Source organism: Caretta caretta, chromosome 9 (assembly GCF_965140235.1).
Source record: "Caretta caretta isolate rCarCar2 chromosome 9, rCarCar1.hap1, whole genome shotgun sequence".
Lineage (NCBI taxonomy): Eukaryota > Metazoa > Chordata > Testudines > Cheloniidae > Caretta > Caretta caretta.
In genome coordinates this window covers 13,460,445-13,488,061 of record NC_134214.1, presented here as the reverse complement: position 1 = coordinate 13,488,061, position 27,617 = coordinate 13,460,445, and the positions used below count along the sequence as shown (strand labels likewise).

The 27,617-nt window shown below is 40.8% G+C and overlaps 1 protein-coding gene across 3 annotated transcripts in view; it reads left to right on the top strand.

The window, feature by feature from the left end:
• Positions 1–10,106, top strand: part of NAALADL2 (N-acetylated alpha-linked acidic dipeptidase like 2) — a 935,367-nt gene extending 925,261 nt beyond the window's left edge. For 2 of the 3 annotated variants that reach the window (XM_075132103.1, XM_048862820.2), the window contains one exon: positions 661–10,106. In XM_075132103.1, the coding sequence (XP_074988204.1) occupies positions 661–859 (199 nt within the window). In that variant the 3' untranslated portion in view covers positions 860–10,106. The remainder of the gene's footprint in view (positions 1–660) is intronic. The other variant, XR_012669850.1, reaches the window with a different exon arrangement.
• Positions 10,107–27,617: the final 17,511 nt, after the last annotated feature.

The following is a 27,617-nucleotide window of genomic DNA, read 5'->3' as shown; positions in this document are numbered from 1 at the left end:
CTGAAAACACAAGTTTTTGTTTTTTAAGAGTTTTGCTGTTCCTTTTAGTGTATTCTCCGACTTAAGTCTACGATACTAAAGATGGTTGTACTGGTGATGATGTCACAGAAGACTACGGGTGAAATAATGTTCCTGTTTTATAGTTAGTGAGAGTTTTGCCATTGTCTTCAGTGTGACCAGGATTTCTCCCTACTGTGACATTGAAGTGGGAAATAAGCAATAGGAGCAGAAAGGAAAGAAAATATTTCATTCATATATAGGCTCCCCAGTAATAACTAAAATCTTTTAAAAGGGGGAATAAACGCAATCCCGCTGCGAACGTGAGATACTTCAAGAGAGGTGTTATGGGCCTAAGCGTGTGAGTTCAATTGAATCCTGAATAACTGAGTGGGTGAGGAAGAGTTTGGGTGTTCTTCCAGAGGATCTGTAAATGTTTTTAGTGTACATGCACCTAAAGCGATGGACAGGTGCACTTTCAAAAAACCAGAATAAATATGCACTCATCTTTTCAGTGTGCTGCAGGCTAGGTTTGCTGTAGATAATATGTATCATTTGTAAAGCGTAGATGGTACTTGGAAGGATCCTTGATGATTTTTGATGAAGTAATTGTTTTCATCTGTCTGAGTAAAGTGTTTCCCATTTTCCATTGTTCTCTTTTAGAAACATTCTTTTCAGGCTGGATGAAAAGATGAGCCAATTTTCAGTACTCTTAGAGGCACTGGAACACTGCAAGCTACGTCAGTCAAATGAGACCCTTCAAGCAGCTTTGTCAAAGGTGCTGAACAGCATCAATTCAGCTCAGGTTTACTTCAAAGCAGGACTTGATGTGTTTGAGACTGCCTTTGCTGGAAAGAAATGAGAAAACTCTCAGCATTCTAAGAAGTTTGTTTACAATTCACTAAGCAAAAGTTCAAGTCGGACCAGAATTTCATTGAGATTGAAAGTTTTTTCAACTTTTTTTTTTCCAATCGGTGTTTAAAGGTACTACCATGTGTGTTCGAATAACTATAAAACAGTCTTTTGCACTGTTCATGGTATATCCCAAATGTCTCTTTGAGAATGTGTAAAAACATACTAAGAGGGGAATAACACTCAAGATTTGATTTTTAGAAGGAAATCTGCTGTATTTTTGTATGTAAAATATATTTTTATGACTAAGGGCTCAGTCTTGCAAAGTGCTGAACACCTCCTGCAAAATGCGAAGGGCCTGATTTTCAGAGGTGAGGAACACCCACTGCTGTAAGTATATTAGAGCTGTGAATGCTCAGAAAAATATTGACTGCAGTACCCTAAAATTCATTGGTTCACCCTTAAGTCCTCCAGTACCCAGATTTGTTACAGCTCCTCGACAAACTCATCTTTGTTCTTTCCCCTTTATGTCTGGGGAGAGGAAGTTGAAGGATGTGGGTTCATTCTATTGGTGTTCAGGGCATGCAGGACTAAGGAGGAGGCACTCGATACCTTGCAGGTAGAGTCCAACATTTTGAGACAATCCTTACTCCTGGGGATGATGCATATAGTGTGAATGTTGCTTAGGTTCTGGGAGAGTTAAGAACCTTTGATTATCCTGTTTCTGCACCGGAAAAGGAGAATTTTAATTTCAATAAAAAGTGCTTGTTTTTTTTTTTTAATATGAACAATTCAGATGATTCAGAAAGATTTGAATTAGTCGACGGAGTTGACCAAAAACATTTTGAATGTTTATGTTTATGAAATGAAGTGCCTAATCTTATAGAACTAGGTGTGGTACTACCCTGGTTAACAAAACTGTCAACCTTTATAATGGCATCCACTTTACGGCCACCCTTCACTCCCAGAGTGGTATAAAGGGACCTTAGCCTAAATGAGAATCAAACCCCAAGAATCCGAGGGAAGTTCTTAAGATATAGGGCTTGATTGTTTCATTGGCAGAACCCAGGCTGTGGATTCACAGCAGTGCAATCATAGTAGTGCAAGCCACCCACAATTCCCACCCTCCAGAGAACTAGAATAGCCAGCACAACCCAAATAGATTAAGCATATCTCTCATCTGAAACATAAAGCAGTATTCCCCTAATGGAATCCCTGACTGAGAGAAACAGTAATACTTCTACCACTGCATAGCATGGAATTATTGATGGGTGAAGCAGGTGCAGTTTGTACCTCCCTGTGCTCCTGGGGTGAATGTGAGTGCACACAGGACAACTGGAATGCAAGTCATTTAATTTTGCAAAACAGGTGACTGATAGGGCTAAAGTTTACTGGGCCTTAGGGCTTTAAATCCATAGATTATTATAACTCCATGCAATAAAATTTAGAGCGTGTAGAGAAACAGGTTTAACAATGAAGAGCGTGGAGTTAGAGCTGCAGGAAAAAATGATCAGACGTCACTGGGACTTCCAGACTGGAAAAGTCGTTGCTGTCTGGGATCCTAAATAGTTTATTGTTGCCTCAAATTTGCCCTTGAAAATAAAAAGGAGGCTTTTCAATTTCTAATGGAAACAGCCACATTTCTGTTTGAATGGAGAAAAATTTCACCTGGGAAAAATTGCAGAATTTCTCCAAAGGGTGCAATTTTGTGTCAGTGCTGTTTAACAAGAGCATGTTCCCAAAGTGAAAACAGGGAGTTTATTACAACTCTGAGTCTTTATTTCTCCACATATTGTACTTCATAAATATACTTCTATGGCTGCAATGATTTGATACAGAGTGCATGCAACTTTGCTTTTGTCACATTTCATCATACACTATTAACACAGGAAAGTGTTTACTCTCTACCTTTCAGCTGACACTAGGTGGAGGGATCTGTCTGCTGGAGGGCAGGTGAGCAATTTGACTTTCCAAACCTACTCTAAAGAGATGGCATGGCACCATTTTCTTCTGCCATAGCACTTCTTCTCGCTCATCGGGTTTCCAATAGCACCCATCACCGTGGTTCCTAACCAGTTGGAATTGCTTCATATGAACTGTGTGTTCTGTATTTCCCAACAATATTTAACAATTTATTGTATGCACTAGATTTGTATTGTATTTCCTGAGGAGACGTAATCTCCCAGCTGTGAGGTTAGCACTTGGGTTACTGATCCCCAGGGGCTTAATCCTGATCCCAGTGAAGTCAGTGGTAAAGCACTTATTGACCTCAGTGGTACAGAATCAGGCTCCAATAAAGGGGCCTAAAATATAGACCAACACCTGTTGGCAAGGGTCTAAAATGTAAAATTCCCCAATCTCCCTTTAAACTAATCTGTGTCATTTCCAATTTTGTATCAACTGAGATTTTTTGACAATACTGTGTCATTTGTTACAACTGCATCATTCCTGATTAATTTGCCTTTTCCCCTTCCTCCAGTAATGTTAGACCATAACCAGTTTTAAAATCACAGACCGTGAAGTATTCTACTGCAAATAACACCATTATAGTATATGCAGGGGTGAAAGTAACTTAAAGGATTTACCGGCACTGCAGTTCGGAGCAGGGGGCGGGGCCTCAACAGGAAGGGGCCTGGCCTCAACCAGAAGAGGCGGGGCCTTTAGAGCCCCGGGCCCTTTAAATCAAGATTTAAACAGCCCCGGTCTCTCACTGCAGTAGTGGTGGCTGGGAGCCCCGGACCTTTTAAATCGCTGCCAAAGCTACCATCTGCAGAGGCAGCTGGGAGCCCCATGCCCTTTAAATTGCCGCCTGGGGAAGCCGGTCCGGTACGGCACACCGGCTCTTGCTGGTACCTATATGTCTACCTAGAGATGATCCCCTGCACCTGCAGCGGCATAGGCTTGATGGGATACTCGACTCTAACTTGTCTGATTTTAGAGGTGTAAGTCGGTGCTCACAGATAATTTTTGAACCATTTTACCTTTGAAAAGGTACTGCGGGTCATGTCCTGCCATTGGTTTTACATGTAGTCTGGTAGATTCAGGGAATTGATAGCAAGATAAAGCCGTAAATATCCAGTGAATTTCTAATATAGAATCTTTCTCTCGGCCACTTTTTCCACATCAGGTAGGAAAAGGTGTGTGTAAATTGTAATAGTTTACTCAAACTAAATTCCTTTCGGTATTGCCTTGAAATAAATGTAATGCCCTTTTTAAAAATGCGGTGTTTGCAAACTCCTTGAAGGATACTGAAAAAATCTGTTATCTTTTCATGAGCATCGATTGCCAAACCCAGCATAACAAATACATTAATTGCTAGAGAGCCATACTCACCAGGACCAGAAATCCTAAGGCTTGCAATATTTGTGTGGTGAAGCAGTTGATAATAAAAGGCTAACATGATTTTATTAGTGCATATTTTTGTGAGTCCATAAAGAACTAAAATATAATCAAATCAGAGAAATAACAAGGACATTGAAGCTGGAATTTCAGCACTAACTTCACAGTGGGCAGTGAATTGCTTTTATCACCCAAGAAAAACAAGGCCTTTTTGCTGTATAGTATACACAAATAAACATATGACTTGTATAGTGCCTTCATTTTTCAAGTATTGTGCAAATACTGATTTCTGTACATGGTACCCTCCCCACCCACATAGATTGAGGTGATACCCATGTGATAAATTCCAGAATGAATTTACCTTACACTTGACTGCTTCACCTGCCCTCTTCCCATTATCACAGCTTCTAGGACTTGTTCTAGGGAGCTGTACAAAGCAATGCATGGGGAACAAATCAGTCTCTCAGTTAACTACATTTTTTCCCTTAGGAGTAGTTCTTCCATATCTTTTTTTACCCATTTTAATCATTATTATTGCATGCATTCAAAGAATGCCCATCATTATAATATTAATTTATCATTCATTTTATAGGGAATTTGGTGTGAAAAGTCTCAGCTTAACTGTCTGGGATTCCAAAGCCATTATTTGTTGGACAAAGAAATATGACTTGCAAGCCCATTAGCTCAAGCTGTAACTCATGTTTTTGTCTCTGGAGATCCCCTTTTCAATCCCTGCCCATAAGCAAGAAGTTGGTCATCACACATACTGTCTAAGAGATGGATATAGAGAAACCAGGATTCACTAGGAAATCTAGAGAAGGGTATAAACTTATAGGGAAAAATACATGGAGATAGTTAAATATCATAAACTACATATTTTCTTCCAGACAGTAAGAGATCGATGAAATTCCATGGCCTGTGTTATGCAGGAGGGCAGACTAGATGATCATAATATGGTACCTTCTGGTCTTAAAATCTGTGACTCATTTTAGAGAGAGAGAGAGAGCACTAAGTTTGGGCTTAGGCACATTTTCAAGGGATCAGATTTCAGAGTAACAGCCGTAGCCAAATTTGGGCAGATTTTCATAGGGATGGCAAAAGGCCCACCTCTGACACAAAGGACACTCCTCTGCCAAATTTCAACTCCCTGAGGGTGCTATAGCTTCTCACGTTGTCAAAACATTGTGAAAATAGGCAAAACAATATATTTTTCCCTAGCCTTATTCTCAGAAATGACTGAACCATTTTCACTGAACATTTCCGGCAGTAGTAATAGTTCTAATTAATAATACTCAGACTGAGGGAAAAACCCAGCCTGGACATTTTCAGCCCAAATGGGAAAAAATTGGCAAAGTTATACGCAATTGAAAACAGGGTCTTTTAATGGCAAGTGTTGGGAACACAATAATAGGTGGTGCTGCCAGCCCCACCTATCACAATAGTTTTGGGTGCTCATGCAGGGTTACAAGATGTCATTACTTCATCAGCATAATATGTTATTTCAGTGTGTCTCATTAAGTATTCACCTCATGGGACTAAATCATACAGAAGGCTCCCATATGTTAGTCCGCAAAGTGGGTGGACATAATCAAGTGTAATGGTGACAGAAGCTGGTTTAACGATAACGTTTTCCAAAACATTTTGCAAGGACTATTAGATATTTATATTCTGCGTAATTCCTTGTGTCCCTCAACATATGATAATAAAGGCAGGACCAACTTTATAAAAGTTTGCAGGAACCTTTCGTGTTCGTTGGTCAGTACTGCATAAAGCACAGGACAGAGTATAAGTGTATGTAGTGTATGTATATGTGATATACTGTAATCTGGTACAATCATGATGCTTATTAAAAATTTTGGAATGTATTAATGTAAATCCTTTGTTCTAGGAAATACACAGGCCTGGAATCAGAACAGAGGCTTAATTTAAGAAACCTAGTTAGAACACAGATATTGAACAGAATATTTTTTTCATGTGTAAGTACAGTTTCATGCTTATTCAGCTATCTATTCATTTGGTAAAAAAGAATTTTGTTTAAGCTACTTTTCACTGTTGTTTTTCCCCAACAAGGCTTTTAAAAATGAAGTAAGCGCCTGTTCTTTGGGGTTTTTTTAAGTCCTTGCTGCCTTTAATATTTTTAAATGATGCCACACAATCGTTGAGAAGCTTATCTTACTTTATAATGGTGTTAAGGCCTCTTTATCTGATCATTATTGTGCATTATTTATAGGCAGAACTCAGGGCTGGTCTTCACTACAGAGAGATCGATGCTGCTGCAATCGATGCAGCTGAGTTCAATTTAGCCGGTCGAGTGAAGACCCGCTAAATTGATGGCAGAGCACTCTCAGGTCAACCCCGGTACTCCACCTTTCCGAGAAGAGCAAGGGAAGTTGATGGGAGAGCGTCTCCCATTGACGCAGCATAGTGAAGACACCGGGATAAGTCGACCTAAACTATGTCGACTCTGGCTATGTTATTTATGTAGCTGGAGTAGCATAACTTAGGTTGACTTACCCCCGTAATGAAGACAAGCCCTCAGAATTAAAGTGGTATTGTTTTGAAGCAGTCTCTTGGGACAGAGACACTTTACAGATTCACTAGCATACTTAATGTAACACACTTAGGTGGCTTTTACTATGTCTTTATTATGGAGTCACTATAGGTATCCAAGGCCTGGTCTACACTAGAGGGGGGATCGATCTAAGTTATGCAACTTCAGCTACATGAATAACGTAGCTGAAGTTGATGTACTTAGATCTACTTACTTAGTCGACGTACTTAGATCAACATACTTAGATTGTCTTCAACATGGTGAGTCGACTGCTGCTGCTCCCCGTCGACTCCACCTGCGCGTCTCACAGCAGTGGAGTACAGGAGTCGATGGGAGAGTGCTCGGGGGGGTCGATTTATTGCGTCTAGGCTAGACGCAATAAATCGACCCTCGCTGGATCGATCGCTCGGTGGGTAGTGTAAACATACCCCTTGATGACGTTCTGAGGCACTAACCTGAGAGAGCTGAATGTGGTGGTGTAATCAGATTCCAAAGACCTAGTCAGTCTACCCTATTTGGAGTGAGCTGTGGGAAGGACTCCTAGGGTTTGAGCAGTTCGTTCAGCTTTTATTCTACATTCTTTAAGAGCACCTCCTCAATGCAACCTTCAAAATATTGGCACTGGGAACATAATCTATTTACTGGCGCAAAAAGCTCCCTGACTGTTGATTGTGAGATTATTTTTTGGTCCCCTAGCATTGATTTTTTTTTGAAAAAAGATAGCTCTGGGGACTAGAGAAAATCATAAGGTCCCTCTGCCAGGGATTGTGTAGATGTTTTCTTTCCTATGTTTATTTCTGTCTACAATTCATGTTTATACTACATTTTCAGTTTGTGATGCATTCTTAGTTAGAATTTTTATCCATCCAATTCAACTAAGGCCATATGAAAAGCTTATACAGTGCTACACTGCTCAAAGCAGTATTATTTGACAGGAAATCAGGCATGACTGGAACGTTGACAGACATTGGGCCATATCCTCAGCTACAGTATTTAGAAAGTTGGTTTAATTGGCCAGCTAGGAATTCTGCCAGCGTGCATAGGGGTTTAGAGATTTCAAAGAGAACTCCTGTGACTTCCCCCTTCTCCAGGTCCCTTGTATCCATGTCACATTGGCGGGATGGTTCAGAGCTCCCAATGTGCTTCTCTGATTCCCAGTTAGCATAACTTTGTAGGCTTATCAGCTGATATAGAATAGAGCAGTCTTGAGGCCGCTTTTCAGCCCCACCCAGAACGTTAAGGCACCAGTCTTTTCCAGTACTTACTAGAATGTTCTGCCTTGTGGCAATCTGGTATTATGTATGCACTATTTGTGGCTTTTCGTACATTCAGCTGGACTGTTTTTTTCCCCTATCTGCCCTCACTTCCTGGCCTCAGCATCTAAAATTTTTTTTCCATTCTATGAATCCACTAGAGGGGAATTAAGGAGATGCTTAATATTTCACATTTAAATCAGATGAGATAAAGACAAAAGCTCTTTGTTTTCCATCTGCAGTCTACGGAAGTTAGTGGGCAACATACTGTTATCATGTATATTATGATTTGATATGCTAAGAGAAATGGAAAATGAATGTAATTCCTCATCCAATGAAAGCAGAAAGAATTCAGGGAACACTTTACACTCAAATATTTTAACCATTTGTGCACAAGAGAGACCAAGAATGAAGTGAAGAAGTATGAGCAGCTATTTTCTTTTGGAAAATTCTGTTGTTTTGCTTCAGTAAAGGATTTTAATATTGTATTCATACCTATGCATTCTATACCTCTGAGCCCTGGTACACTGCTGTGTCACATGGGGATTAGTCCTAGTGCTGTCATCAATGCTAATGTTCAGAACACTAGTTCATACTGAGACTGTGTCCCACGACTTCCTATGGGATTTATCTGATCAGATGCAATATGCAAATATTTCCACATTTTATAAAATGCTACAAAAAGCATCTATCAAATTGCATCATCAATGAACAGCTTTGGCTCAGAATAGGAGAAACACAGTGAATGTATGCCTCTCTCATTCCATCTCCTTCTAACTTTCCAAATAGTAAAATAGAGTTAACATACAAAATATGCTCACCTACAGTAAATGATAGCTAGTCAATTCAGAAGAAGATTAAATAACCAGGATTTTGACCATGCAGTAATACAGACTTGATATAGTGATTCCAGGGAACCAATAAATCTCATACTGTGTGGTAATGTGCAATGAAAAGTTGATTTTTATAATACATTAAAGGGCACAGAGGGGAGGTATAACAGCTTCTTTCTGGAAAATAGTTTACTTTGTATGAATTTGTACTTTTATAACACAGTATAATAAAAAGATAACATTGACTATTAATGTAGGTAGATTCTACATACTTGGATTAAGAAACACATATTACCTGTTTTGTACCATTGCTGTAATTTTTACATCATATATCAGTGTTGAGAAAGAAAGACACTGAAATGGAATGCAGTGATAGACATGACGTGAAAGTGGTTGTAATTGTGAATTAGTCTTTATTTTTTCCTGAATTATATTTTTTTATAGATTAAACTGGAACATGAAGATATGAATCTAATATACATTGCACTGAATTATATGGAATTCTTTTCATTTGCTTTGATTTTTGTTGGCTTTGTCAATGAATTGTACCATATGCCTCTCAAACTGCTGGTTCAATAACATGGATCCCAGGGCCCTAAAATATGGTAGAACCTGGGATGCAATGGCTAATGTCACTCGGGACATCAATAGACATTCCAAACCGTTTAAAAATGTTTATTACAATTTACAGACAGGTACATTCCAATCATCCAAATGTTCCAGGAACTGATGGTCAGAGATCCAACACATTCGATAATTGGAATTTCAGATAAAGGACATTATCTTCTATGTGGATTTCAGACTCTGGGTGGCCAAGATTTCCAAAAATAGCTAACGATTTTGGGTTCACTTCTTGGGTACCAGATTTGAGACACTTAGAGGGAGCCTAATTTGCAGAAAATGCTGAACATCTACTCTGAAAACTCTTTTCAGCATGTCTCGAGTAGTCACACCTTCCGTTTGAAAATCTTGACCATGGTATCTAAATTTCAGAGCATCTGAAATCCAGCTAGTTAGGGTTTGTATTACAAATGTCCTAAAATTACAAAGAAGTGCTTACTCTCTCAGGAAAACAGGAGTTGCCTACTCTGCCTGTAAGATTTATGGAGTGTTTGGATGAAGCTGCAGAGTTTTCCCACGCTCAGGAAGCACTCGAGAGGTGTAATGAATTGTTCTCGTTGTAAAATGAATGTGTATTTCCAAATTTATGTTTTTTCCACACTATGTTGTTTTATTCCCAAAGTGCTTTCCTTTTCTCTGGATTAAAAATAATAATAAAAATGATTTGTGATTATTTTTGAATGATGGACAGAACGTGGAGAGAAATAACTCACTGTTTTGGTACAAAGAAGAGCTCTGCCAAGGATGAAGGCCAAGGCTATAACAGGGTTCAAAAAAGAACTAAATTGGTCCATGGAAGATAGGTTCATCAATGGCTATTAGCCAGGATGGGCACTGATGCAAAACCATGCACTGAAATGCCCTAAAATTCTCATCTGGCTTATGTTGACCAAGGAATGGTTGCATTAGTCCACTTCTAAACAGGAGAAATTAATATTTCATTGCCTCTTCAGTTTCTCTTATGTCCTTAAAAAGCCATCTGGGAACACTCTGGTGAATAATACAATATTACCTTTGGCACTAAACCTCTGACAGACTCTACTTAAAATTATTCCCTACCCAAATAGAGCAATGGAACTCAGCAAATAAAATGGAGACAATATTCAAAATAGCCCTTTTCTCCTAATTATCAAACTTCTCTCTCTCGAGGTAGCTGCTCAAATTGTATGATGCATAATGAGCATTTGGTTTTGGCCACAAGTTTAAGCTTGAACCAATGACCCATTTCCTGTGAAAAGTTGTCTTTAGATAGTATTGTGTCATGAACACAAAAGTCACTTGCACATCGAGGAGGTGATACAATATCTGAAGTCCTGATCCTGCAGTCATATTTGTATGTGGTTGGTAACTGGAGCTGTGTGAATATCTGATTGGAAAAAAAAGTCTTTGGGGTCGATCTGAAACATTTTTTTTTTCAAATTTTTCAGCAAACCATGAATGTTGAAAAAAATTGTTTCAGATTATATGAAATGTTTTGTTCCATTTTTAAAGGGTTTTTTAAACTATTTTTAACCTCTTTTTTTTTTAGTAGAATTGATATTCAAAGCAAAGAAGTTATTTTGAATTGAAAAGCTGAAATGCTTGGTTTAGAAAATGTTGAACCATGTTTACCTTTTTAAATTTTTTTTTTTTAATTCCTCAACTGAAGCAATTGGGCAAACACAAATTTATGAAAAGTCTCGGTTGAACACAAATCTGCAATTTTTAGCAAAACATTTTCACGCAGCTCTATTGGTAACACAAACTTTTAAACACATTCAGCTTTTTATCACAGTCCTAAACCGTTAGCTGTGTTTTAGGTAACCAATTCAAGCTGAGTATGTGAAATTTTTTAGTTATCAATTTAAAGGGCTGTTTCGCTCTGGCATCTACATTATGAAACGGACGTCTTCTTCCATCAGAACTAGCTTTTTTCAGAGCATGAGGTCTGATAAAGCTCTGGTGGTACTTTCCAGCATATATATGTATTTTTAAATTTAAAGGGCTGGTAGCTTGTGTAAGTGGTGAATGAACCTATGATTTATGAATATAACCAAAAAAACAATTTGGGTAAATCTTCCACTGTGGCAAATCCAAGTAATACAGGGCCCTATATTCAGCTGGTGTGAGTAGATGTAGCTCCATTGGTTCAGTTATTCTATTTATTTTGCAGCGGTGGCTTAGGTACGCCAATCGTGGGTTATGGCCGAATTGTGCAAAGTATATAAAAACATATAATAAAGACCCTGCCTCAGATTCCTCTGTGGAACTATGTCAGTTGATACCAGCTGGCCCATAAACTCAGTTGTCCAGTTTAAAATAGCAATGGCAGCTCACTTCTGCAATGATCTCTTTTAGCTGGAGATATAGATGATTTTACACACACACACACACACAAATCCTGTGTAATATAGTAGCTTGTGGAACATCTGGAAATACCATCTAATCCTCTGCCCTTGAAAAAGAATTCTACTACCTTGTTGAGTTAGCCTCAATATCCTATTGGGAGTGAATATAAAAGTAGTTATGAGAGTAGTCCTGGGAGCTGAATCAGTTCTGTGGTACTTAAGAGCAACAATTGGCTCATCACCTTCCCAGTAATGGGGAAGAAATAGAATGGGAAGTCCAAGGTGCTTGCCAAGATACATCTTTAAATAAGAGTCAGAGTTTATAAACCCTTACAAGTTTTCTTGAAGCAGACATACAAAGCAAAGATTTCTTTCACAATGCTGGCTGTGATAGGCAGGGCATTTCTTGAGGGGGTCTAACTCAGACAGTTTCAGAACCTCGCCCCCAACCCCTTTTCAAAGGCCTGTCTGGGTTTTGGTAAGTCTTTGTGGGCAGCGGAGGTTGTCAATTGTTTTCTTCTCCACTTCTCTGTAACAAGTCAGCTCCTTCCGAGGGGCAGCAGCTTTCCTTCTGGTTGCCATCCTTTCCTGTGACCAGCTCTCCTTTTTAAGCTTGCTTCCTGCAGCTGGAGCAGGTTCTGCAGGTGTGTCTGGTAAGGATTGAGCCCAGAAAAGCTTGTTAACCTTCTCCTGATTTGGATGGCAGGGGGATGCCCCATCATGCTGTTCTTCAACTCTTTTTTTTAACCTTACTTGTGTCTCTTTCTACTTGCAATCTTCACCTCTCAGGTCCAAAAACTCAGGGCTACACTCTCAACTGGAATAAATTAAGGTAGCTGCCATGAGTACCCTGATTTACCCCAGCTGAGGATCTGACCCTTTTGTAGCTTAGCCTCAAACACATTAAAGCTCTTTTCTGATATAGCTTCACCATACGATTTCAGGAGGTATCCAAGAGGGTTTGGAGCCAATGGGCCAAATTCATCCCTGGTGTAATACAGATAAACAGCATTGCATCCGGGATTAAGTTGATCCATTGTCTCTAGGGTTACTTTGCCAGCAGAATCGGAAATACACTTAAAAACTAAAAGCCAACCTGTTATTTATTTCCCTTTTACATCCCTATAATCAGTTGGAAATTGACCCTCTCTCTTAAAGAGAATGTTACCTGTCAGTCCTTAAGTATCTGCTATTTATTTCACTAGACAATACAATCTAGTTTCATATAGTGTCCTTCAGCATCACTGAATGCTGTATGGAGAGGAAAATGCTGCACAGAAGTGTTGTCAATGACTCTTGTATGAGTAGAAAGGGAAAAATGCTGCACAGGGATGGACTGTCATGAAGAAGAGTTGGAATGTAAATGTCGTAATGTGATGTAATTTGGGATGAAAGTTTAAGGGGTTGGTGGGGAACGGGGTCTAGACCGAAGTGAACAGGAGGGGTGTATGGCAGGGCGGGAAGAGAGAAAGTGACTCGAGACTTCTATATTGATGGGGCAGTCCAAGTGTGAAGAGCTGCTTTGGGAATATAGAGCGGAGCTATTCTCAGTGAGGGACTGGATCCCATTCCCAGTTAAATTCGTGGAGGTAAGGTGTAACACCAAACAACTGATGGAGTTACACTGGGGTAAGAGCAAAATCAAGGCCTACATTTTGAGAAATACCTACTACCCAGAAAAAAAGGGGACTTTTGATAGCCAAAACTGGAACGCAGCAACTGTAGAAGAAGAAGAAGAAAACAGCTTATCCATCCACCACTGCAACCAGCACCCTGTTCACTCCATAAAATACAAGCCTGACATTTCAAGCATCCTTTTGCTCTTTTTTCCTCTGAATACTCATAGAGCTCAAAATCAGAATCCCTGAAGTTTTGAGCTCTATTAGTATTCAGAGGAAAAAAGAGCATGCTTGCTTGCACACGTGGATTGGTGCCTTGACCAGCTGACAAGCAGATGTTTATCTGTGCAGGACTCTATATGAAAGGTGGCCAAATGCAGGGTAAATCTCCACTATGTGGTGTGTCACTGCAGTTTCCAAGAGAAAGGACGTGATATTAACCTACAACAAAGAACCAGGACTATAAGAACCCAAGATATGCAGATATTAACATACAGTAAGTATGGAAAATTTAACATGCCTGCGCTCAGAAAGTTCATATAGAACATTCCAGTGGGATGCCCCCGCAATGAATACAGAACTGGACTTTTCCATTTATAAAGTGCTCAAGTCACACTCTCCTAGCCTGACACAAGTGGAGCACCATGATCGCCTTCTATTCATAATAAGGTAATTTATAAGTAAACGATAACTTCATTACCATGTACTAGTATAAAATAGCAAGGGATGCTGCCATTGAGATAAAAAGGCAGACAAATGCTGACAGAGAAAGACTCAATGTAACATAGTAATTAATACATGAAGCGCTTAACTTAATATTCCATGGCATACTTTACTGATGCTTTGTCAGGAGCATTGACAAGCAGATTTGTAATAAGTGGTAGTAGCATATGTTTCATCAAACTGGCCACATACCTGCTCCTGTAGATATTCAAAAATACAGATTCCCACACAATTGTGTCACAAAAGCTCTATGGATCAGATTCTCAGCTGGCAAAATCAGTGTTGCTCCTTAAGCTGACTGAGTTATTTGGTTCTGCTCACACTAGAAAGTATGAACTATTTGCTGAACTTGGTTTCCTTGGGAATGTTTTGGTCTCTTAGGGGCATCTGTGTGTAGATGCAATAAAGACACATGCATTCAACTGCTACCAGCCACACTTCTTTTTTCAAGTTGAAATGAGCTGCCTTTTGCAATAACCATTCCACTTAACATTTTTTTCTAACATCTACAGAAATACTCAAGATTAACCCATTTTAAGTGACATTTATTTATTTTTAAATGGATGGCTCATGCCATAGTTCTTTGTAACTGCATGATGAGTTTTATAAAAAACCCAGTCAGCCAGAATCTTTAACCTGATTTGTAGCTAATTAGGGAGCCAGTGAAAGAAATTAGCAAGAGGCATGAGTATTTCGAGGGTCACAGATGAGGTGGCAAAGTGAGCGTCCAGAAGGCCTGCTAATAGAGATGCGAAAGGAAGATCTTGAGAGAAAGCCAGCGAGTGAGCCAGGAGAGTGAGGAGGATAGTGGGGGGCTGTATGGGCCATGTTGAGACCATCCATCAATCTCCTTTCTTCAGAGAAAGAATATTTACATGGTTTGTGGAAACATGCTTACCCAACCTTTGCCAAATCATAAAAGATATTTAGTTGAGTTCAGGGTGAAGTTTTGAGTCCGTTCTCCCATCACTAGTTATATGGCACTGGCACAGGCCAGCTGGCCCTTTAAGGCAAGCGTGGCTCAGCATGACCCATGACTTAGAAGTTACTCCAAAAGGGGTTTGAACTTGTGACGTGGCTGGAAGATTGAGCCACAGAAGACCTGGCAAAAGGCAGACAGCCTGCAGGAAATCCTGGAGCCAAGGATGCCAGCAAAATTATACACCGAGGCAATGGGGTGCTCCAAGAGTGAGTGTGTCCCACCAAATAGAGGTATCAGAACTGGGCTCTGAGTGGCCCCTGGAATAAGGGGAAAGAGGGAACAGTTACAAATGGGGGATGGAGCCGAAATACATGGAAGTCATTTTTGCCAGGAGAATTTCTTCTCTTCCAAGCCAATCTGTGGGGGCACAGATGTGGTTGCCAGAGTTCCTGCCCCAGCTGCCGGAATAGGTAATTTATCCATCAAAATGGATCCTGGAAGTCCTCTGACAAATCCAGGAGACCCAATGAAAACAGAAGGATCTGAAGCTGGATTTACTGAGGCAACTGGCCTGGGTAGAGGAGCAGCAACAAACCATGTTGGAGATCCTGTGTAAGGAAACTGTCATCAGCTGTTGGGGCCAGAGAAGAAAAAGCGAGTTGGGCCCCAGGAAGCCCACTTAAGGGTGTGTTACCTATGGGGAGAAATAGGTCACATAAGAAGAGTTTGCCCATATGTAAAGTGGGACATAAAACCTTACTGTGCGGGACAGACTGCAGGCAAAACTGCAGGGACTCAGTCTCGTGTCAAGGCATAGACATCAGGTGAGTGTTTGGAGTGTGAGGAGCTTGGATACTGGAAAAGGGGCTACCCTTGTAAGACACCAAGAGGCCACAATGGGTAAAGTGGCAACAAAAATGGAGAGGAGGGACTGGCCCGCATCACAAAAGTTAAGGGTGCCAGTGGAGTTCAGGTAATGGAAGCCCTTTCACTTACACACCTGATTCCCTCAGGAGCAGGCCAGAGGGAACAGTGTGACAAAAGTGACACTATGGAGCTACCACATCAAAGACTGCTGGGTTTAAATCCTGGGCCATAGGGCTCTCAGTAACCAGCTATTTGGGGACCTGCTTGCAGTTTCCAAAATAGAAGCTGAACTCTGACATAGGACATCAATCCTGGAGTCCAATTGGCAGAACACTGGGGGTCCTGATTGGGTCCCAGCTTCTAGATAAACCCAGCACAGGAACAGGAAGTTGTTTGTGCACCTGGAATTTCCCTACTTAGGATTACTTACAATGCCTGCTCCTTGCTACTCATCTTCTGGTAACCTGACCCTGCCTGCCTAAAACCTGACTCCCGGTTTGTTCTCTGGCCTCTCTTGGTCTCTGATCTTTTGGTAACCTGGTCCCGCCTGCCTACTAACACCTTTACCTTCACCGCCCAGCCCTGCAAACTATGATCCTTAGACACTGCACTCAACCCCCATCGCCATGCATTTTAGCCAGCCTGAAGTGCAGCACTCATTGCACGGCACTCCAGACAGGAAGGCTAAATATAACAGAACATATGCAAATCTGTGATTTTTCTGTTCCCCACCCCATCCCCTTACTTCCTCCCACACCACACAGATGTGTCATGCCATGCGTATTTCTTTAGGAGTTGCGTGGGGGGAGTTGTTTTTTTTCAATAAATGAATTTTTTTGGTTTTGGAAAAAAAAAACCCATATCTGAATCAGGGGACAGGCAGGGGAGGAAAGGTGGAGGAGTTGCACTATATGTAAGAGAGCAGTTTGATTGCTCAGCGCTCTAGTATGAAACTGGAGAAAAGCCTGTTGAGAGTATTTGGGTTAAGTTTAGAAGTGAGAGCAACAAGTGTGATGTCATGGTGGGCATGTGCTATAGACCACGGGACCAGGAGGATGAGGTAGATGAGGCTTTCTTCAGACAATTAACTGAAGTTTCCAGGTTCTGGAACAGGCCCTGGTTCTAATGGGGAACTTCAATCACCCTGACATCTGATGGGAGAGCAATACAGCATGCACAGACAATCCAGGAAGTTTTGGGAGATAGAATGGGACAATCCCTGGTGCAACTACTGGAGGAACCAACTAGGGGCTGTGCTCCTCTTGACCTGCTGCTCATAAACAGGGAAGAATTGGTAGGAAAAGTAGAAGTGGGTGGCAACCAGGGAAGCAGTGACGGTGAGATGGTTGAGTTCAGGATCCTCACAAAAGGAGGAAAGGAGAGTAGCAAAATATGGACCCTGGACTTGAGAAAAGCAGCCTTAGACTCTGTAGGGAACTGATGGGCAGAATCCCCTGGGAGGCTAATATGTGGGGGAAAGGAGTCCAGGAAAGCTGGCTGTATTTTAAAAAAGCCTTATTGAGGGCTGAGGAACAAACCATCCCGATGTGCAGAAAGAATAGCAAATATGGCAGGCGACCAGCTTGGCTTAACAGTGAAATCTTCGGTGAGCTTAAACACAAAAAAGAAGCTTAGAAGAAGTGGAAACTTGGTCAGATGACTAGGCAGGAGTATAAAAATATTGCTCGAGCATGCAGAGGTGTAATCAGGAAGGCCAAAATACAGTTGTAGTTGCAACTAGCAAGGGATGTGAAAGGTAACAAGAAGGGTTTCTACAGGTATGTTAGCAACAAGAAGAAGGTCAGGGAAAGCGTGGGACGCTTAATGAGTGGGGGAGGCAACCTAGTGACAGATGATGTGGAAAAAGCTGAAGTACTCAATGCTTTTTTTGCCTCGGTCTTCACAGACAAGATTAGCTCCCACACTGCTGTCCTGGGCAACATAGTATGGGGAGGAGATGAGCAGCCCACAGTGTTGAAAGAACAGGTTATGGATTATTTAGAAGAGCTGGACATGCACATGGACATGGCTCCAGATCTAATGAATCCGAAGGTGCTAAGGGAATTGGCTGATGTGATTGCAGAGCCATTGGCCATTATCTTTGAAAACTCGTGGTGATTGGGGGAGGTCCCGGACAATTAGAAAAAGGCAAATGTAGTGCCCATCTTTAAAAAAGGAAAGAAGGAGAACCTGGGGAAACTATGGACTGGTCAGCCTCACCTCAGTCCCTGGAAAAATCATGGAGCAGGTCCTCAAGGAAACCATTATGATGCACTTTGAGGAGAGGAAGGTGATCAGGAACAGTCAACATGGATTCACCAAGGATAAGTCATGCCTGACCAACCTGATTGCCTTCTATCATGAGATAACTGGCTCTGTGGATGAGGGGAAAGCAGTGGATGTGGTATATCTTGACTGTAGCAAAGTTTTCAATACGTTCTCCCACAGTATTCTTGCCAGCAAGTTAAAAAAGTATGAAGTGGATGAATGGACTATAAGGTGGATAGAAAGCTGGCTAGATTGTTGGGCTCAACGGGTAGTGATCAACGGCTCGATGTCTATTTGGCAGCTGGTATCAAGCAGAGTGCCCCAGGGGTCGGTCCTGGAGCTGGTTTTGTTCAATATCTTTATTAGTGCTCTAGATGATGGGATAGATTAGCTGGTGTTGGTCCTGCTTTGAGCAGGGGGTTGGACTAGATGACCTCCTGAGGTCTCTTCCAACCCTAATCTTCTATGATTCTATTATCTCAGTTTTGCCCTCTGGCTTGTGTTGGACTCTAATCTCCTGGTATCTGACCTGGCTTGGCTTCTGCTCTGACCACTAGGTCAGACCACCCATACCCCAGTCATGCCATAAAGTGGGCCAATATTGTGACAGAAATAGGTACCAAACAATACACGGTGAGGACTCAGACCGCTCAGCACATAGGAAGAAGGACAGATTGGTGAACATATATTGACCTGAGGTAGCAAGATGAAGAATGGACATAAAGCCAGACAAAAACGTTGGGGCTCTGGGTGGCGTAAGCTGAAGATGAGCAAGAGAGGCTGGCAGTGGCACCGGGGGCTCCCGTGAGAGAAAAGTAGGTGGGCAGTCTGGAGAGAACCTTTTGAGGATGAGAGGGTGTAGCTTCCCATGTGTATGAAAATCATCCAGCGGGATAGGATTTAGAGGGTGATGCTTGTCCTGGGACTGGGCAAGAGTTACAAGGGGTGAGAGGGAAATGTCACAGGCTGGCTGGCCCTTTAAGGCAAGTTGGGCTTAACCTGACTCAGTGAGATGCACACAATTCTACCAAATAAAATACATTTCCAAACTGCATTAAGAATCAAGTCACGTATGTCTCCAGTGGCAAGTGTCAGAGAGTACAGTGATAGCCAATAACATATGTTGCTTTTAGAAAGGCCTTGCTTGTGGCAGGTGATTATTGCACTCTAATACCTAAAGGGCTCACTGACCAATCATCCATTTGATGAAGTCTGAGTGACTCATGCGGAATCTCTTTGGAAGGTGCTTATATGGCTCTTGATACCATAATAGCTCAACACCTCACAGTTTATCTTCACAACAATCCTATGACACAGGGAAGTGCTATTATCCTCAGTTTACAGATGGGGAGCAGAGGCATAGTGAGACTAGGACACTTACCCAAACTCACAGAGGAAGTATGTGGCAGAGCAGGGACTGGAAGCCCAGTCTTTGGTGTTGTAGGCTAGAGCCCTATCCACTAGACCATCCTTGCCAAGCCTATCAGCACAGAAATTCTACCAGATCTAATATTTGAACTTGAAGGATGCAGTTGCACACATCTTTTCCAAAAGGACATTAGGTGAAAGCTAACAATTCTTTCCCTTAGCCGTTGATACTGTACTTTGAATAAATCTTTATAGTCAGTAATAGGCAAGAACCTAAGCAATATCATATTTGATCTGCCCAGGAATAAATCACTTAATCATGACATACCATTCATAACTTGATCCATCGATTCACCTTTAGATAAGACAAGATCAGTAGAAAAAAATGATAAAGCTTCTTGCCCTCAGGAGAAAGAAGCTTAAACAACAAATTCATCTTCATATCTGACCTCATGAAATTCAAAGTAGAAAGGATTGTCAGAGCAGGAATAGACTTCAGAGCTCTCAGTGATGCTGGTGTAAATCCAAAGCAATTCCATTGACTTCAAAATGAATAGGTGAAGACAATGGAATTACTCTGGAGTTGCAGCTCGGAGCAGAACTTGACCATTAAGGAGAAGACTTGCATTAAATGTATACAACATTGAATTATGTGATTCTAATATGTCACAAGATCACATATGATGGGATCAAATTCTGCACTCAGTGATACCACTGTGAATTTGGTGAAATGCCAGAGATTTCCCAGTCAGAACCTTCCCTCAAATTGAACCAAATCAATAACTTCCTTGAGTTTCAGCACTAGTTCAGGTAATTCTACCCTGCATTCTCACCTGTTTTACTGGCAGGATTTCATATCAGTTGTGCTCCTCTTTTTGGGAATGTCCATGATCGTGGCTTGGCCAGAATGCATAAACATTTTGGCAAAACAGTACCAGAGAAGTCCAAGAGCATCTAAGTTTTCAGTAGGGCAGCAGCAATCCTAGCATTCCCACCTATTGTTGCTGAGAGGTTCTCCACACTCCTGTTAATGGACTCATGGCCAATGCTTCCCTAAAAAGTGCTACTTCTGGCTATCCACCACCTTCTGACAAAAGGAAGTCTTAGGAGGAAATTCATCAAAATTCTCAGATAGGCTGTTGTCACGGGCACTGGGTAAACTGCCCTTTCTGTTGGACCCTCAGCCAGTCTCCCAGTACACCCTTTTCAAGTGACAGGCCCATGCCTCCACTTTTCTGTGTGAGTGGGACTCCATGATCCAAACACTCTCTGATTAGGTCTCCAAGTTACACCCCCTGATTGCTAATTCTGAGATTTGCAACCTGCAAGAATTTTATTTCAGGAGCCTGTGGACAGTAACAGCATGCATTGACACTGAAGCAGCTTCTCCAAAACAAAGTACGATTTATTTACCCAAAAGTACACAGCACTCTGAAAAAATGGAGCGAACATAGCAAAAGACCTATACACAAACTGCCTTACCTATACTTGGCATGCCCCTCAAGCCCCTAAGCAGATAGAATTTAGCTTTGAAGCCCCCTCTCCTCTTTGGTACGAAGTTGCAGACTGCTTGTTACAGACTCTGACTGTCCATTCGCCTGCCACAGCTGACCTCCCACTCCTGCAGGACAGATCTTTTTACTGATCAGTATCTTTTGATTTCCCCGGTATCAACCTTGGCAAAATAGCTATGTAATGAGGGCTGAGGAGTTCTTCTTCACAGCTGTTTACTGGGCTGCTGGGTTTGTCGGGATTCTCCATAGATTCCAAGATCAGAAGGGACCACTGTGATCATCTAGTCTGCTCGCCTATATAACCTAGGCTATAGAACTCCTCCCAAAGTAACTTGGACAGCATGTCTTTTAGCAAAACATCCCATCTAGATTTTCAAAATTGGCATTGATGGAGAATCCACCACAACCTTTTGTAAATTGTGCCAATGGTTAATTACCTTCATGGTCAAAAGGTTAGTTATGCCTTAATCTAGCTAGCCATTGGATTATGTCTTTCTCTGCTAGATTGAAAAGCCCATTATTAAATATTTGTTTCCCATGTGTAGATGCTTATAAACTTAATCAAGTCACTCTTAACCTTCTCTTTGTTAAGCTAACTAGATTGGGCTCGTTGAGCCTATCGTTAAAAGGCATGTTTTCCAATCCCTTAATCTTGTCTGAACCCTCTCAAATTTATCAAATTCCTTCTTGAATTGTGGGCACCAGAACTCACACAATATTCTAGCAGTGGGTGCACCAGTGCAAAATACAGAGGTAAAAATAACCTTTCAATATTTCCCTCTTTATCTATCCAAGGAGCAGTTTAGGTTTTTTGGCCCCACAATCACACTGGGAATTCATGTTCAGCTGATTATCCTCCATGATCCCCGCCCAAATCTTTTTCAAAGTCACTGCTTCCCAGGATAGAGTCCCCGACCCTGTAAGTATAATCTACATTCTTTGTTCCTATATGTATAAATTTTCATTTAGCCATATTAAAATTTATATTGTTTGCTTGCTCCCAGTTAACCAAGAAATCCAGATCACTCTAGCAGTGACTTGTCCTTTTCATTATTTACCATTCCCCCAATATTTGTGTCATCTGCACACTTTGTTATTAGGGTCAATAGGCCATTGTTCCCTTTCCTGCTTGAGTCCTCTTTTTATCTAATCCCCTAACAATTTACTCATCATAACCATGCAGAAGCATGCACAATATTCATAAAAAAATGTACAGCTATTTCCCAGGTCTCCACAGCCCCAATCCGTCAAAGAACTAAATATGAGTGTATCTTTATGCACATGTGTAGTTCCACTACGCATGCTCGTGAAGCTATTAATGCGACTGATCATGGTTTTAAAGTTACACTTGTGCTTAAGTGCCTGTCTGGATCAGGACCCTAGTTTATCTATGATTCAGATAAGCTTCTGTACATGTAAGTGATGCTCTAAACTGAAGCAAGCCTCCAAGACTTTAGAACTTGGGCCCTATTTTTGTGTTGTAGCCCAGCTAAATTTAAGTCCCAGTGCTGAGCATTACTGAGTGTCCTTATAGATTCATAGTTTCATAGATATTAAGGTCAGAAGGGACCATTATGATCATCTAGTCTGACTTCCTGCACAATGGAGGCCACAGAATCTCACCCACCCACTCCTGCGATAAACCTCTCACCTATGTCTGAGCTATTGAGGTCCTCAAATCATGGTTTAAAGACTTCAAGGTGCAGAGAATCCTCCAGCAAGTGACCCGTGCCCCATGCTACAGAGGACGGCGAAAACCCTGCCAGGGTCTCTTCCAATCTGCCCTGGGGGAAAATTCCTTCCCGACCCCAAATATGGCTATCAGCTGAACCCTGAGCATATGGGCAAGATTCACCAGCCAGATAACCAGGAAAGAATTCTCTGTAGTAACTCAGATCCCACTCCATCTAACATCCCAGATAGGTCTTTTGCCCCCACTGCTTCCCTTGGAAGGCTATTCCAAAACTTAAATCCTCTGATGGTTAGAAACCTTCGTCACGCAGTAAAGGTAAGCACACTCAGCACCATGCACATAGGCCCTTTAGAATCGGAGCACAATTTTTAATGGTATTAAAAAGCTGTTGAAATGCTGACGTAATGAAACTTGGTGTAACTGGGTGAAATCAGGAGCACATGTTGATAGTGTGGCTTGGAGATCATGTAAAACACCAAGATGATTTTTTTAAAGAGAGTGTGTGTCTGTGTGGAGGAAACAAGTATCTTAGTATTTTATATTACAGCCCATCATATGAAACACTAGACTACCACACCACATGACACAATTATAAGTGTGAGCTTAAAGGTCCTTGAATACAGTGAATTTACCCTTCATTTCATTCGAGCATCTGTGGTAAATAACTTGGTGCTGATTTCACATTTCCAGTGTTCAATAGCCTTTAAAATTTCTCAATTATTTGGTCTGTGGTTGTGCTTTAGGCAGTAGAGTAAAACATAGAAATATACTAGTTCAAAGGCTTTTAATGGTCTTTTCTTATATCACAATACTCACAAAGTGAACCACCTGGGCTGTTTTTTGGCTTAGCAGTATATATTTACTTATTTTTACAGATTTTTTTAGCCCATTTAAAAGAGAAGCAAAGTAAATTTCATCGAAGTCACGAACATAAGCATAGCATCACACACAAAAAATTGAACCACAAGGATAGCCTTATAAGAAAGTCCAAGTTTTAGAGTTCCTTTTTTATTCATTACATTTGCTTTTGTACTCTCACAACAAAATGCTTTAGAGCAATTAACAACACAGGTAATAAAGCAGGGACACTCATGACATGCCCAAAGCTAGAGGAATAACACACATGTTTTCTTTAACAATTTAAATCATATTACCTTTCAACTTTTTCTTTTTTCCCCAGTCTAATGGAATGGGTCTTGGGTGGGTCTAATATGATTTCTTTCATCCCATACAGTCACAACAAATACAAGATTCTTCTGTAATGTGGTTACCCATTACAAAAAAACATATTCACCTAAGAGGTGCCCATCTGTATTTCATAAGCCTTCAATCATCTCAGTTCAAGAGCTTACAAAAATATATTTTCTTTAGTTCCGGGGAAAAAGGGTTGGCTAAAGTCAAGCATTGTAGGGTGAAGTGCTATCCACAGCTCCCCAAAAGGCTTTTTTCAATGCACCTCAGTCCTGACTTGCACCGTCCAGACAATTCCAAGCAAAGGCCACCAGGTATGGTCAAAACAAGCACTTCTTATTCATTTTAGTATCCTACTCTGTATCCCCTTTCTACTTTGCATAAGCATCACATAGTTCTATATAAAAACCTCTCCTAATTAATTCACAACATTTGGCAACCTTGTAGATTTCTGGTTCATAGTACTCTCTACTCCGATTTGGAGATATGTGTATGTCCTGAAATATCACCAATGTGGTCCTAAGCCTTTCATTTAATATATTTTTTTCCTTAGCATTCAGAATTTGTTCAGTTAAATTTTAATTTAGCACAATTTTAAAAAATTCCGATTAAATCAAAGAAATCCATGTATTGATTACCTGACTTCAGAAACGTACCACAATTGCTTTTCAGTTCACTTATTGTATTTGAACCACTGATAAAAATAGGTGTTAAAGATCAAACATTTAATAGTGATTTTTAAACATTCTCAATACCAAGCATAATAATTCACTGTTAAAAGGAAAAGGATAACATGTTATAAACACCCTTATCTATGCCTTAAATTCTTGAGTGAGTAAGATCATGGTGCAAAGGTAGGAATATATCATTCAACATGACTGGCTAGATTTCCCCTGATTGCTGCTAAGTACAGAAAATATTAATACCAATCCATGGTGCTCAATATACAAGGTCAAACTTATTCTGCAACAACAACCATATTAATGTTAATGGAAGTTCTGTGCATGGCAAGAGGGGAAAATATCACCCCATTAATATAAGTCCAAAAAATCAACAGCTATCTTTCTCCAGGTAATTCTAGTGTGTGTTCAGTTTTAAAGGCTGCCAAACCCTTTGATTTTTTTTTCTTACTGAAGGGCAGAAAAGCCATTTAGAAACAAAGATAGTTTGAGCATCTATAATTGACTCTAAATACTTGAAAGCATGAAACCATTGGAAAAGATTAGTGTCAAGGCAAAGAAAAAGGGGGGCAGAGGTATAATATTCTCTCACATTTACAGAAAATGATTGACTAATATCCGAGTAGGACGTTAAAGACCAAGGTGCCATGATCAGCAGAAAGTGGATGTACAGGGTGCAAGAAGCCTGGGTGCATAGTCAAGCTCACCTTCCCTCCTTCTGCCTCACCCCCATGCCCAAGAATGGGAAAGAGGTTGCCAACTTGGCCAGGTCTGGACTTCCCCCAACAGAACCTACTCTTTCCAGTGAATGATTAAATCTCCCAACAAAACAAATTGTTAGTGACCTTTTACCCTTCTTACTGAATATGCAGATTCTGCAGTGGGAGTATCTCCTATTGATCACCAAGGTGAAAATTCATTCAGAGACAAAAGATAAAATCCTAGCTCCATTGATGTCAATGGTAAAACTTGCATTGACTTCAATAGGGCCTGGATTTCATTCCGAGCCCACTTAAAGTTGTACATACCTTAGCAGTGGAGAAGCTTCTCATTAAAGGGAGAGGACATGGCCAAACTCACTTTGTGAGGTGAAAGGTAACCTGTGCACAGCCAAGCAGAACTCAAAAAATTAACATAACAAACACATGGGCAATGCTGAAAAACTCATTATAAATTATTCAGATTATAAAAATGCCTATAAATTCTAACTGTGGTCAGACACCTATTGTGTTAGGTGCTGTACAAACACATTGCAAGAGACAGTCTCTGCTCCAAATTGCTTACGGTCTAAATAGCAAGACAGACAAAGAATGGGAGGAGAAACAGAGGCACGGAGAGATTAAATGATGTGACCCTACGAAAGAAAAAAATGGAGTCATACTAAATGTCAAAATCATCTGTTCCCCTAGTTTCTTTCTCTGCATGGGTTAATATGCTTTTGAATAATAGGTATTACAATATAATATGCATCTGTTTATTCAATAAGACACCCATTGTTTTGATCTTATCACTGGGAATACTTTGAAAGACAAGGTGGGTGAGGTAATATCTTTTATTGGATCTTGCAGTATTATTGGCTCTTCCTGCTAATGGAGAAATGATTAAATGTTTGTTTCACATCTGGTCATATTAAGAATATGGTGACAGCAAATATGACAAAGTGGTAATTAGGAAATTAAATGGTCTTTAGTTGAGTGTAGCTCAGTTATTATATGTCTGAGAGCCAACTTTTTTTTAAATCAATTTGAAAGTTGATGTAGCAAAAACGTTGTAGCAAACCCCACTATGTTTAGTATGGGGTATAAAGTCCGCTGCCAGAAAAAACAGAAAAGATGTTGTAAAAAGAGTAGGGAAAGGGTCAGTGACAGATTATTGATAGCCTCTGGAGCTAGTGCATACCCCTTTCTGCACATCTGATCCAGAGTAAAATTTTCATATGTGATTTAAGGGGTTTAAGGCTTGTCTAGAGTGTGAGTTAATGTGCAGCGAGCTGGGCTGGGAACCTACAGCACACCAATGTTCTGCTTATCAGCTGTCTCTGTGGATGCCGCTACTGTGCACGAAAAGTTCTGTCCTGAGCGTCAGTGTGCTCCACTTTGAAATGGGAGTAGGTCAGTGTGCACTGGGGATCTGTAAGTGCATGGTGGCAGGGTCCACATGGCCAGTTAGAGTGCAGCATGCTAATGCATTGTAGATTTGCACCGCAGCTTGCTGCACATTAACTCTCCGTCTAGACAAGCTTTTAGTCTCATTTTCAAAGGTGATGTAGGCTTCAAGTCTCATTCAAAATCCAACGTACCCTAGGCTCTGACGTGCCCACAGTTACATCTACACTACAGCACTTACAACGGCGCAGCAGCACTGCTGTAGTGGAGATGCTCTACAGGAGGGAGAGAACCCTCCTATAGGTGTAATACCGCCTGCGTCCATGAGAGGCAGTAGCTTTGTTAGCAGGAGAAGCTCTCATGCCAACATAGCACTGTCTACACAGGCATTTAGGTCGGTGTAACTTATATTACTTAGGGGTATGGATAGTTCATACCCCTGAGCGAAGTAAGCCATACCAAAGTAACCAGTAGTGTAGATAAGGTCTAAGTTTTCTTTCAAAATGACATGTAGGGTTGTAAATCAGTTAAATGCTTTAAAAAAAATTTACTCTTCGTCTTTTTTTTTCTACTCCAAGCCTTTCATTCACCCAACACTGCCAGCTTTGACGTTCGTTTGTCTGCTTCTCCCAAAGTGTTTCAGTCCCTTTCTCCACAGCATCCCATATGAATGGAATGTCCTTCCTAATTGTATTTTGCCAGGTCAGTTCTCTCATGCCAGGCTTACTTTTTTCATAATGTCTGTAAGAAATGAATAAGAATAATTATGTATTAAAAGCAACAACAAGTTAGGGGTTCTGTTGAAGAGATAGACCTAACTAAGTAACCACATGATCTCATTGCACCTCCTATTATTTAGACACTTCTCACATCATGTCTAAAATGGGATGGGAT